Genomic DNA, 13,556 nt, shown 5'->3' on the forward strand with positions numbered 1-13,556 from the left:
CCATATTACCCCATATTCAGGGTTCACCACAGGAATACCTCAGATGTTCTTGTCCAGTTATTGCCAAAGGCGGTCAATCTACTGGGGGCTACCCTCCATCGCTTGCTACATGCCAAAAAAAAAAAGCCAAAACATCGTTCGATGAGAGACTCTGTGCCTGCCCAAGTGTTCAGAGATCATCCTGCTCCATCTCTCTCATCTCCTTATCCTCCCTCAGTGTAATCTTGGCAAGCCCGGGCTCCAATTGCAAGCTGCCAGTCATGTCCGACGACAGCTGGCCGGTACCCTCCGAATTCCCTGAACCAACGCGTAAACTGCGTCTCCTTTCGCGCTGGTGAACAATTCCGGGAAACGCGCGTGGCTCTTGGCCCGAGATGTGTGCGTCCACGGGATTCGAAGTAGCGGGATATAGGACGCTCGAAGTCCTGTGAAGCCGGCTGGGAGAAGTATTACCCGGAGGTACGGTTGCGTTGGACTTTGATAGCGCTGCGTCCCTCTCCCTTTCTCTGGCTTGCTGAGCAGGAGGGATGGAATCAGCCATCGCCATTGCCGCAAAATATTGCTTCGGACTTTCCAGACCTCGGTATATCTCCTCTATTGGCGTAGCTGGATCAGACGGATCAGGCAAGTCAGGGGTACAACGGTCAAAATGACTATAATCCTTTGTGTATTTCGCAATGAACGCATGCTCGGCTTTCAGCGTTTCGTGTCTGAATGCTTCTCGGACGTCTGGCACGTTGCATTTCGCGACATCATTGCCCAACACGCCCGGCAGATAGCAATACTTCCCCAGCCAGCGCTGCTTGAGCGATAGTTCAAAGCCGCACTGATCAACTGAGTGTTTGGCCAATTCGCACATGTCGACCGCGGAGAGCTTGTAGATTTGTGCAGCGACCGAATATTCTTCGATAAGGGGCTCCTTGGTGAATGCGAATTGTAAGGGGTCATCCGTTGACAAGGAGACGTTGAGGCCCTTTTTGAAGTAGCTGATGAAGGGGTTGCGGTCGTACGTCAGGAAAAGCGCGTTGTTGCTCAGCGGCGACATGGCAATGCCAATTTGCTCGAGATAAAAACAATACTGAAGCAAGGGGACCTTTCGTAGGGTGATGCCGTGGCTGATGCTGTGACAACACAGCAATGCCGCGGCAAGATGATCCGTATCCCCTGCTTCACCGCAGTGAGGTCGCAGGAGGAAGGTGTTGAAGTTTCTCCTTCTGCGCCAGGCGTTGAGAGACGTCAGGTTTGCAAAAAGGTAGTAGATCCAGTATCCATAGGGCGGATTTTGCTTGGTATTCCATTCCTTCGCTGCGGGGTATTTGCGATACAGTCGTCTTTCCACCTTACTCTCGTCGTCGACGCTATCGAAGCCGATCACCCGTTGGAGAAAGACGTGTAGTTTGGGATGCGTGGAGGGGTCCTGTGTCACCTCGAACAGAGGCTGGAATATGTTGCGGAGAAGTTCCTCAAAGTCTTCCATCGTCTTCAGCGCTTTGTACAGTGCAAACAGTCGTGGGATCTGTATAAGCCATCGGACGTTGTGAGAGAAGAGCTTGTTGTCAACCACCCACGCAGCTAGCGTGTCCCACTCGTTGATATTGCGCCCGTAGATGCTGATTCGCCACTCAACCTGTTGCACATGGTCAGCATACGAGGCCGCAATTTCCCCAGGGGCTCTTCCTCACCATTTGATACTTGCTTGACTCGAGGTCCGTGATAACCTCGCGTGTAATCTCGGCAAGATACCTCCCCTTGATGAAGTTGTCCGTCTTGAGGAAGATATCCCTGAGCCGTGACTGTCCGATTGGATTATATTTCAAGTTGAACTTGTCAAAGCGATGGAACGAGTCCGTATGCGCGTGCATATCAAGAGTGTCAATGCTCAAGTCGTATGCGGTGAGGTTGATGCTGTCAAAGACTTCTTTTAAAGTCAACTCCTTGCTGTCACGCTCGATGACAACTTCGTCAGGGCATCTCTTCATCTTGCTCTTGATGAAACGTAACAGATGTTTCTGATTCATGCATGCAGAATGGTGCACGTGGGTATCCACTTTCCTTACGTTGTAAAAGTCGCGGTGAGGCACCTTCTTTGTGTCAGCCACTTCTTCATATTCGTTCAAGAGAGTGTACAAGTTGTATCGCCCTTCCAGATATTGCAGGCGGCGGTAGGCAAAACTTTTGGCTGGTCCATCTGACGCTATGTCCAGAATCGTATCCAGTGCCACGTAGTAGTCTCGCAAGGTCGGTACCTCGACGATCGGCCGTTCATCTTCATCGTAGACTTGATAGACACTTCCAGCATCCATCTCGAAGCGCAAGCTCTTGGCCTGCTTGCCTGGAATAACGCATTCGCTCAAGTCGAAATCTTCACCAATAGCATGGCCCGGCTTTCTCGCCTTTTTGGCGCTCGTCGGCGACGCTGGACCTCCTCGGTCAGACCCAGCTTGACTCGCATTAGTCGGCCACATGTTCAACTCACCTCCACTCGCATTTCGAGCCCTCATGTCGATCATGTACAGACTGCTCGATGTGCTGTTGGGAGGAATATAGTCCTGAGGCGGATCCCGCGCCTTCTGCTCGTTCCACACAGGGTTTGGCGGAGGTGGGTAGATTTCCCAGGTTTCTTCATCCTTTGGATTGACGCCCGGACACTGCAGTGAGACTTTCAGGTACTTCTGCCTCAAATCCAGCACCGTCTTGATCTTGTCACAAATCGACTGCACTTCACTGACTATCGACTCATCACTCGTGGCGAGTCCACCAGGGCCAGATCCCAAGCCTATACCGGCGCCAGCACCATGCATACCTTCGTGGGCCAGCAGGGGATCCTTGAACTCGTGCGGAAGGCCGGGATGACGTTTGTGATCCCGCGCAACGGCATCGGCAAGCAGGGCCGGATCCGGGCGAATCTCTTGGAGGTTCCTTACATGGGTTTGCAATGAAGGAAATGATTCCTTGTTATGACTGAGTTGAAAGCCACTGGGGACAGTGCCACGTTGGGAGACGCGAGACTGTCTCGATGCCATGCTGGGCGTACGCTGTAGAGCTGACACTTCTCCATCCATAGCAGAGGTTGGCATGGTGTAGGACTTGCCCAACATCAAGGGGCTGCCTAGATCCTTCTCAGATTTCGTGTCCAATCGATGCCGCTGATAGATGAGTTTGGCATCGGCGTAGGTGTCACGCTTTTCGGCGGCATAATGGTAAAAGGGGTGCGGCAGGTGATCATCTTCCGGAGCTCCCTCTGAGGAGTCTGTGTAGTCTGATTCAGGAGCTTCAAGTTGTCCCTTCCTGTTCTCACGCCCATCCTCTTGCAGTTGCTTGGATCCTCTTCGCGTCGAATCCTTTCGGGAGCGCGGGGCATCTTTATTTCCGGGCACACGCGACGATTTCCAGTCGTAGACATCTGCTTCTTCGTCCGAGTCAGTTGTTGCACCGTGTTGTGTGTGGTGTAGTGCAGCGCTGCGGCTATCCATGGCCAGAGTGACCGGGCTTGTGCTGTTGGACGCAGAAACCCTCGACGGTCAAGAACGAGGCCAGCTAAGCTCTAGATTTGGTGCCCTGGCTGTCAAAAGACAACATCGAGTATTGAGAGACTATGCTAACCGCCTACGTAGTATAATCAAAGAACGATAACTTGACGAGCGTTGATGGCCGAGAATTGTCGCACAGAGTCGAGGGAAGGTGGTCAGTAACACTCCATACTAGTGGAAAGCTTGAAATTCTAGGGCGCGGAATGTCTTGGCAAGGCTTTTGGCACCAGGACTCTAATTGGACCGATTTCAACGCCTTGTCTTGTTCCTACATCCATACTCCATGCCTACATGTCTATTCCCCCTTCATCGGGCAGCTCCGAAGAGCTACAGAGCGACAGGTGGACTTGTCTACACGTTGGTGAGTTAAGTATTGTTCACCAAAACAAGTATAGACTCGATCTCATGGGTATTGTTCTCCAAAAAATGCTCGCTTCCCTCGACGCACACACAAGAATTTACACATGGCCCAAACCCCGCCCAATGCTCGCTGGCTAAAAACACAAGGACCGGGCCTCCCCAGAACCCCGACAGCTCATGTTGACCCGTTCAGCGCTCCACGAATCGCCTTCACTAGCCACGCATCCCCAGTGTAGGAGGAACGAACTAGCTTAATCTGAGGTCAACTCGGCACTGTCGACATTAGTGCCATCAGTATTGATAGTAATGCCGTCGACATCAATGCTGTCAGCCACGGCGTTGTTTTCCAAAGACCGTGTCTGTTCCACTGCGCGGAGTTGAGGTCGGGTTCGACCCTTTTGAGCTTGGGTGTGAGCTCGTGCCCGTCTGTGCCGAGTCCGTCGTCGAATGTCCTGGTGGCAATGCTTGAAGAGGTTTGCCTTCTAACTTCCAACCGCTGACCGTCGCCCTGGCATTTGCCGGCGGTTCTTGTGGCCCTAACCATGGACCCTTCCACCCGCCAGAGATACTGGTCGGGTGTCCTGTGCTGTTTGCGATGCAGTATTTCGAATTGAACTGTGTTCCTTTTCGCTCCTGAAAAGCCATGGTCGCCACTCGTGACCAAATGAATGTCGGATCGTAGGCCATCTCTCTGGTGTACCAAATACGACAGTCAGCAGCTTCGTACACGAATTGAAGAGGAGTATTCGTCTGATCACCGATCCGGAAATGGTTGCGTCCATTTACTCCACCGCCGGCGCCGCCTGATGCTGCGCCTGATGTTCGTAAATAGGGCTCGTAGGTGAAGTTCTCCCAGATTGTGCCATTCGCCAGGTCCAAATATGAGTTGTTCGGGTTGTGGAATAGATCACTCCACATTGCCAGGCTAGGGAATTCAAAGATCTGACTGCCTTTCACGCCACCAACTGCCTGCATTGGGCCTGTTTGTGGTCGCCCTCCCACTGCAATAAATTGCACACCGGCATAACTTTTCAGATACTCGGAGAACACTGTGCAGGTACTGGCACAGAAGCCGTCAGTAAGTACGATAATATCCTGTGCCGCAAAGGGTTGTCGATATCCCGTGCGGTTATTCGTTCCTGTAATGACTATACCAGTCCCCTCGAAGTCTGAAGAAGTCTCGTCCGTGTAATTATTCTGGAAAAAGGCAGTGAAGTTCCCGCCGTACGCTGGGTATGGCCCATAGTATGTCTCGAAATCAGGGAAATCGTAAAACTGGTAACTAACGACCGTCTGATATGCCAGTGGGGTATAGTTATGCTCATCCTGCTGTTCATCCGTGACGTCGGAGGTTTTTAGGTCGGCCCGAACACTTGCGGATGCAGTATTGCCCAGGATCCAGAATCCGAGATGGTCACGCATGTTCGACTTCGAATTGGGTGCGATTGATGGGAAGAGTTGCGCAAAGGTATCGGTGCCAAGGTCGACGAAGCCGCCTAGACAAAGTTAACGTCTCAAGGGAAAAGGACCACGACGAAGCACTCACCCCCATTACCCTGGAGGTCAATTATCAACTTCCTCTTTCCCGTTTTGACCGAGGCGTCGAGAAACTTTTCTACCACTGACTGAAATTCCCGCTCATATTCTTGCAAATCACTGTTCGCGGCCTCAAATCCGATAATTTGAAGGACAGCCACATCGGTAAGGCCAGTATCATTCAGGTAATACCCAGCAACCGAGCCTGCGCTATGCTTAATCACTGGGTATGGGTATCCAGGAATGGTTGGTGAGCTTGGTGGTGCCTCAGTTGTTGCAGGTGCTTGTGAAGTGGTGGAAGCTGCGCTGCTGGTGGTGCTGGCATAGTCTGTCTGTGTGTACGTGTCAAAGGCCTCGGAACAGAAGACGGAGAAGGCGTCGTCTCCTGTGTTCACACCATCCAGAGGTAAATTGACTAAAGCATCGTTCGGGTATTGGAAGGTAGTCCCATTGGCAAATGTTACATTTGTTGAGGGTCCCGGGTAAAAAACTGGGAATTGAAATAACGGGTTCCACTGAAGGGCTGGCGTGGCAAACAGCATGTTCCATAGAACATCAGGGTCTTGGGACCTGAAGATCATGGATTGGGTTAAGAGAAAAGACACGACGTCGATGCCATCAATACTCTTGACCGGTGAAGGAGCGTATCCGGTCACAGGGCCTCGCTTGCCCGTAGCATCTTGCACTGTAAGATCGCCTGTCGCCTGTTAGTGAAATCCTACGCCGCCCGCGCTTGTTGTTTCACTTGCCGGCATGGTACACTTGCGGGATCTCCTCTCCGTCTGACGAGACAGCAGCCAGTGCAGCACCACGACGAAACATGAATGCGCCCATTAAATCTCCATTCCATGAAAGGTGTCCGTCCCGCGCCGCAGTCAACAATGCGAAGATATCCACCTGCATGTCATACTCGCTCTCATATGCTCCCGCCTCCACCTTTTTCTGTATAGTGTCAAACTCTCCATCGAGATCCAGGCTTGGAAAGAGGTACCCCTGTGGTGGGTTTAGCAGATACTCTTTGTTACTTTGAAACTCGAGATAGGTCCGCAACGAGTTCAGCAAGCGGAGCGCAGGTTCTTGGTAGTTCGGAACCGATCTCATGCAGTTATAGGCAAGCTCGGCGGGTATGAATATATTTGTAGCTTCAGGATGGTCGACCTGATATTTTTTCGAGGCACTGGATGCGGCTGCACATGCTGATGCCACTGGTGACGATGTTCCGGTTGCTCGTGGTGAAATGGCCTTGGGAGGAGAGGTGATGGTAGTACTGCCGGCGGTGCCCCGGGCGAAAACAATCGCGAGGGCGCATATTTTCCAGAGGCTCTTTGCCATGGATGCTGTCCTTGGTTCTGATGGATGTTTGGATCAGCTCGCGTTCAAGGCGAGTTCAGGCCGGGAACCGTTCAAGACAGGGCAACCCGTACAGACAGACAACGAGTGGTTCCAAAGGCAAAGCAAGCCTGCATCATACGTGAAGGTCACTCCAATATAAGAACAAATGTTTCAATGAGAGTTGGGCGAGGGATGCTTCGTCAGACTGTAGACACTTTCTTCGCAACGAGAACCCGCTCCACTTGGTAAATCCAGAAGGATCAGGATCTAAATCATGTATGGCCAGAAGCGAGACATCAGTCTCGCTGTCTGTACCTACTCCGTACGATCCTCAGCCCTGAAAGGATCCGCAGGCGTGCTCGTCAACGCGGGATTGCGCAGACGAAGGCTCAACTTGACTGCGCACATGCTGCGGCTGAGGCTTGGACCCCAAATTTGGAGACTTCGGGCCCCAGTTTCGCTTGTCCCGTCAGCAAATCAGATGGATACTGGTCGAGGATCGGTGCCATAATGTAAGCGCGTTGTCGGAGCTTTGGTGGCTCGGGGGGCTAGATCTGATCCCTAAGGGCACTTGTCGCTACAATGTGGAGGACAGAAATCAGCGTTTCAAGGGAGGAGGAATAATCACATCCAGCATCTTTCCATCTCTGGTGAACGGAGACCTGGGTAATACTCCTTACTTGAGGTAGTTTCGGATTGTTCAATGCGGCCAATACAAAGTACCAAGTAAGTACTAACACTCGGTGCTGTGTGTTGGCTGAGGCTGTAGATAGGAGAGACGATTTAATGGTACTATGTATTGCCGATCAGGTACTGGGTACTCCTTTGGTGCCGTAGTAATGCCTCGCAGAGAGTACAGAGTCGCTGGGTGGTTATGAGGTGCTCTCCACGGGGTTGTCGGTGTCAGTTGAGCCTTCTACCTAGTGCCTAGCTGTACGAAGAGCTACGAGAGGATCTGAGGGCTTTTTATAAAATTCTTCCGGTTTTTTTTTGGTGCTATGAATACTTTTCCCCATCCCTTCAAAGTCATGATACAAGCGGCCACCCACTCCTTGGGATGACCCGCAAAACCCTCGCAATATGAACACGACTGCTTGGAAACGCTCAAACTCCTCCTCCAGTAATACTGAGTAGACCATATCCCAACCGCCGTCTGAGCTTTGACCAGCCGTCATACCTACTATTCCCTAGCGTATTCTGTACAGTACCTCGTACACAAATCCCAAGCTATAAAAACGGTCTCGTCAGTATGGAATACCTAATGCGAACTCCATATTATTCACCGCCCCTCCTCATTCGCCTGCGGGACCGCTGCCTTGCTTTGATTGCTTCACCCGTGAGAATATCGTCCGGCAGCTTGAACTCTTCCTCCAGAAGGTCGGGAATAGGATGGCCAAACGCAAGAAGGGTACGTCCCCTCTGGCGACCAGCAACTGCAGCATCTCGCAAATGTCGTTTGTCAAAAAAGGAAACGAAAGGCTTGGGCGGCGAAGGCTCAACCCATGGTGCAGGCGCCGGCTTTCTGCGTTTATTGGCAATCATTGCTTCCTCGATGAGTTGTTGTGACGCAAGCGCATCGAGCTCACTTGAATTCGGGGCTTGGGTCGACGCAGTGTCAAGACTTCCATCTTCGATGGATGTGGCGCGGTCTGATCCCTCGTTGTCCGCATCCTCGCCTTCGTCCTCTTCCACCCCCAACATGGCCGCCTCCAGCAACTCCTGTTCTCGCTCCAACTTTCTGCGTTTTTCTTCCTCTTTCCATCTTTTGAATTTGTCAATCAACGCTTGAGTTTCTCGGATGAACAACAGTCGTTTGGGCTCATATCGCTTCTTCTCTGTCTCGGTGATGCCCGTTATTCCCAGGGTCTTTAACCAGTCTGGCCCCCGTAGGTCTTCCAGCAGCTTGTCCAGTTGGTACTTTTCATGCTGGGCCCGTTCTCGGTCACTATTCTTCATCTGTTTCTCATGTCTTTCGGCCTTTGCATGGACCTTGATATACACATCTTCGCCCAGAGGATCGCCTTGAGCAGGATCGGCAGCGTCGCCGTCTTGGCCCAGGTGGATGATTTGTGTGTTGTGTAGCGGCTTCTGCGCCCCAAAAGGGTCAGGTTTGGAGGGATTTGGTTCAAAGCCGGGCGTATCGTCAACTAGGATAACTTTCGTTCTGACGGTCAATGCTTCTAGGTGAGGTCAGTCAAGGTCTCGAAGGGTACCTGCAACAAGCCGTACCTGGATCGGGCGGCTTCAGACTCAGCATCTCCTCAAAGTCAGGGAAATACTGTGCAAGCTCCGTTTTAGCCCGAGACCCTCCATCTTCTGAGCGTAACTTTCGCCGGTCTTCGTGGTTTGCGGATAGACCATCTCCTCGGATTGCAGCTCTCGCCTTCTCTTCAATAATTCTGATCTGATCATATTGTGACTTCTCGCTAGGGGATATAGGGGAGTCGATAAGGGTGGTGGTGGTGGTGGTGTTATTGTTGTTGTTGTTGTTGATCTGTGCGGGATTTGCCCTGGGAGCAGGCTTGGGAGGCACCGCAGTCGGGGCGGTGGCGGGAGGTAGTGAAAGGACTTTAGGTAAACCCCCTCGACTGCGAAGCGGGATCCGTAGCTGCGGTTTTTCGCTCTTGTTCGTCGACAACCGGCGTCTCTTTAGATCATGCTCAGGCGAAGTAATGGTAGCAGCTCGAAGGCGTTTGGATCGGAGTGCAATGCCTTCATTGCCGGACGTAGGCAAGAGCGGTGGCGGTTCGTTGTTGACCGGACTGCTGGAGCTGGATGATTTGTGGCCTCGTAGTGTAGGACGCCTCAATGACGACCTGGAGCCGGCCACCATGGTATGCACTGTGTTCGGAAGCTCATGATGCTGCTATGGAGATGGCCTGGAATATCCTGAATATCCTCATTCGCGGTGAGAAGAGAGAGATTCAGTTCTGGATGGTCGGGCGAGCCTGCTGCAAGGTGAAGTCGAACCGTGCTCAGTTTCAGGGCTCAAATGGGCGCCTGCCGCGCAAATTTCATGTCTCGCGGCGCCCGCAGATACTGGGTAATGGCCGAACTAGGCACTCTAGACCACCTACACAAACACTGCAAGACGCCTAAATTCCATCCTAGCATGCCCTGCATGTTGTACACGATCTCATTTTGCCCTGTACATGCGCTTCTCCGTAGCTGATCTCAATCTAGGTTGTAGCCGACAGGTCTATGCTGATGGCCAAATGCACGCGTCATAAGAATAAAATTGTACAGAGCAAAAAGGCTGCGTGTCTGACGGGTGCCCAGAATGCCTCGTTGCGTCCATAACGCGAATGATCCTGAACGCCCCCTTCCCATACTTCTTGTTTTATTTCTCCCTTTCCTTGCCTTCGGAGCTCCCAGACCTCGACCCTGTTCCTGTGTCATTACTCGGGGTGTCTTGATATGTTTCTTCATCACTGTAGAGGTCGTCATCACTCTCGCCCGCAAAAGCGTCATACAGTTCGCCACCTCGTCGAGCTCTCCCCTTTCCACGTCCTCCCTGTGAGGTCAAGCCTTGTTGCTCATCCTCATCAACATCGCCAACCATCTCAAACTCGTATGCGTCGCGAGGATTGTTTCGGAGCCTTTTCCTCCGCTGAACCAAGAAATATATACCCAGACCAATGCAGAAGATGATAATCAACACGATTGAGCCGTAAATCCAAATCTGGGTGCGCTTCGACACGCCGAATGTGGGGAAGAATGGTGGAAGGAAGCCATCCGAGTATGGTTCAGTCGGTTCACCTGTCACTGTCGCTGTTGCAGCAGGTACTGAGACCGTGTTGGTAGCGGTGACAATGACGACAGAATCTGTTGCCCCGGAAGGCTTCGGCTTGGTAGGGCGATCAATGTGGTCTGTAGGTGTTGATGGAAGCTCAGTGACTGGCGCGCCTGGTTCCACACTGGTTGTGCTAACAACGGCAGTGGTAGTTTCATGGTCGTCGTCATGTTCATCAGGAAGTGGATGAAGGTTTTGGATTTGGGGATTGATACATTCGCCCCATAAATTCAGACGCCAGTCGATAAACGTCCCATTGAATTCGTTCTGTTGAGAGTCTTTGACGACCACGGTCCAATTGCCAATCCCAGACTCCCCCCTATCGTGTCGTTAGCCTCTCCCCAGGCAGAGTAGACATCTCCGAAAGTCGGACTTACCAATGGACGACTGACATGAACGTCCAGTCATCATATCCTTCTGCAGCTCCATCTGGACCACGAGGGGTAGCGAGATGACTGACCAATCCACTGGGACTGATCAGATCTGCACTTAGATCGCCTCTTCTGGTGTGCTCAACGTTCATAGTTATAGTGACATGTTCGAGCCTTTCCAGGTTGGCCTGCTTCAGCATTTCATCAGTAACCTCGAAACTTGCAGCCAGTCCTTGCTCGCCCTCTGGAATCTTATGCTGAACGCTGAGCCAGGGCGAGTAAAACCAAGCCTGCGGCTTAACAGTCTCCCATGACTTAGCAGCCTCAACGAATTTGTAAGCGTCGACCTTGCCATAGCCGTAGACATGACTGAATCTCTTGCCGATGGTCGTGTTCTGCCAGCTCCCGTCGTCCTCGTGTATAGGGATGGCGGTCTCAACACAAAGATACTGCAGATCTCGCCAGGTAAGGTCTGGCCTGACGCTGAGAGCAAGGGCTACCGTGCCTACGACAAGGGGACCCGCGGCTGATGTCCCGCCATGCCCGTTGTAGCACTTGTCAACCCCAACATCGGTGGTGTGAATTGCGTCCTGATGACCAGAGCTGTAAGTCACAACTAACTGAGCGGAGCAGGCTTCCGAGTAGTAGGGATGGTTGCCAGCGCGGTCAATGCCTCCGACAGTGATGCTATATATACTGTTTGTATAACCATCAAAATTGCAGTTGTCCTGACTCGCCGCCCCGTTGCCGGCCGCAAAGACGAAAACGGATCCGAGACTGTTTCGGCCGTTCTGTATCCCGTTCACCATGGCTCGTTGGATGAGGATACCTGGGGCTTCCATGGTTGCGCCATCGTCCGGCGGACCCCAGGAACAGGAGTAGATCTGATTGTCCTGGTAGTGGTAGTTGATGGCTATTGCCTCATCTTCGTCAGTGATGGGTTTTGACAGAATCCGAATACCAGCAACTTTGCTGTCATAGGCCATTCCCACTCCGCAAACATTATTTCTAACTGCTGCAATCTCTCCCGCACAGCGTGTGCCATGTTTATCGTCAAAAAGTCGCGGTTTCGGTTCGGGAGAATTGTCATTAAAGTCCCACGAGCCCTCCGCGTAGTAATTGTCCTTGAGATCGTTGCTGTACATGTCCAGCCCGTCGTCAATAACTGCAGAAATCGTGCCATTACCAGTTATGCCCTCAAGCCAAAGCCCTGTGACGTTCAGGTCGTGGCCTAGTTGCAAAGGGTTGAATAAATGCCACTGCTCCTTGAAGATAGGATCTTTGATATTGAGTGTCTCCGCGATGGTGTTCAGGCGCTGATTAGCTTCTTGTTGCGCTTGGTCCGCTGACTGACCCGAATCCGAGTCCGCTGCGTCTTGGGGCACACGGACGGCGGGAAGAGGCGGCGGAGGGATTCGCTTGACATGGCGATGGCGCAACTGCTGCTTCTCTGACCAAAGGACGCCACTCAAATCATGGTGTATTTGTGTTTCCGAAGCTGGTGTACTTCTCTTATTCCGAGACCGTCGCCTTCGCTTCTTCCGTCTCTGAAATTCTTGTAGAGAATGCTCCAGTTCTCGACAAGAGTTCTTCGGACACGAAAAGGTATAATGATGGGCCAGTTCCCCAATCTGACCTTCAAATTGTAGCCCTAATTGACGAGCAACCTCTTGAGGGACTGCCGAAGGGTGGAGGTGGAAAGCAAAATAGTCATTTTGTCCGTGGTCGCGCGGTCTCGCTTGGGCAATCCCAGTCAGAAGGAGCAGCGGAAGCCATGCTGGCAACCGCATGGTCATATGGGTGAGGCGGAATTACCCGAGAGCGTCAGGCATACCTCACAAAAAGAGAGGATGGACTCGCCGCTCCCAAGATATGAAGAAGTTGCAGGTCTCGGTGCGATCAACGTGAACAGACTCAGTCAACGGGGCGCAGTTCTTGCCAATGCGAAAATTTTGATCTGCAGCGGAGAAGTCGGACAAGAAGAAAGTCGATCTGGCGAATGTCGTTTCTGGCTCAGGGTGGAGGATTTTGTGAAACGTGGGACAGGTTGACGGTCCGACGCTGCTACTGTTCTGTTCGACGTGTCGACGGTCTCAGTCAAAATCGATGACTGGCGGAAAGATCAAAGAATGGCTTAGACAAAGCGAAAGAGTGTGGTCATGTCTTCATTAGGGGATAACAGCAATCAATAGATATATGACAAGGGTCTATTAGCCTTTTCTCATTGACTGAAAACACCAGACGTAAAATAATGCTCAGGGACAGGGTGTCTCTCCGTACGTCAGATATTGAAAAAAGTTGACCCGTTGCCTGTTCTAGAGGATGGGCATCTAGACCACCTGCAGCAACACAATGCGCAGCGCTGGTGGCGCGATGCTGGGGGAGAGTGCCTATGCGGTAAGTTTGCCGCGCCCCCCAGTTAAGCTACTCCGGAGGCATCCCTGTGGTTTAAAGTAGGCGCCACCAGCGCTGTCCGGCGAATTGTCAGCTGAAGCCATTGGCTGTCGACGGGCCCTAGGCGTCGTTGGTGGCACTGATGGCTCTTAACCAAGCGGCCCGCGCCCGGCAATGTCTCCTCCCTCGCTCCCTAACCATCCCAACCAGCCTCAACCAGCTTGTCGCTACAGAGCTGGG

General features: G+C 52.2%; 4 protein-coding genes across 4 annotated transcripts; all 4 read right to left on the minus strand.

Moving 5' to 3' along the window:
• Positions 1 to 169: 169 nt before the first annotated feature.
• A1O5_02317 (AMP deaminase) lies at positions 170 to 3,473 on the minus strand (the record flags this gene model as incomplete). The annotated part of the gene is made up of 2 exons (XM_007742933.1): positions 170 to 1,627; positions 1,683 to 3,473. The coding sequence occupies 2 exons, from the start codon at positions 3,471 to 3,473 to the stop codon at positions 170 to 172; spliced, it is 3,249 nt and encodes a 1,082-aa protein (XP_007741123.1).
• A 744-nt stretch (positions 3,474 to 4,217) lies between these two features.
• Positions 4,218 to 6,758, minus strand: A1O5_02318 (uncharacterized protein; the record flags this gene model as incomplete). The annotated part of the gene is made up of 3 exons (XM_007742934.1): positions 4,218 to 5,386; positions 5,437 to 6,130; positions 6,189 to 6,758. The coding sequence occupies 3 exons, from the start codon at positions 6,756 to 6,758 to the stop codon at positions 4,218 to 4,220; spliced, it is 2,433 nt and encodes an 810-aa protein (XP_007741124.1).
• A 1,275-nt stretch (positions 6,759 to 8,033) lies between these two features.
• Positions 8,034 to 9,591, minus strand: A1O5_02319 (uncharacterized protein; the record flags this gene model as incomplete). The annotated part of the gene is made up of 2 exons (XM_007742935.1): positions 8,034 to 8,938; positions 8,988 to 9,591. 2 exons carry the CDS (start codon positions 9,589 to 9,591, stop codon positions 8,034 to 8,036), a joined length of 1,509 nt encoding a protein of 502 aa, XP_007741125.1.
• Positions 9,592 to 10,098: 507 nt separating this feature from the next.
• On the minus strand, positions 10,099 to 12,712 carry A1O5_02320 (kexin; the record flags this gene model as incomplete). The annotated part of the gene is made up of 2 exons (XM_007742936.1): positions 10,099 to 10,870; positions 10,929 to 12,712. The coding sequence occupies 2 exons, from the start codon at positions 12,710 to 12,712 to the stop codon at positions 10,099 to 10,101; spliced, it is 2,556 nt and encodes an 851-aa protein (XP_007741126.1).
• Positions 12,713 to 13,556: the final 844 nt, after the last annotated feature.

The sequence above is a fragment of the Cladophialophora psammophila genome (assembly GCF_000585535.1).
Source record: "Cladophialophora psammophila CBS 110553 chromosome Unknown aczJe-supercont1.3, whole genome shotgun sequence".
NCBI lineage: Eukaryota > Fungi > Ascomycota > Eurotiomycetes > Chaetothyriales > Herpotrichiellaceae > Cladophialophora > Cladophialophora psammophila.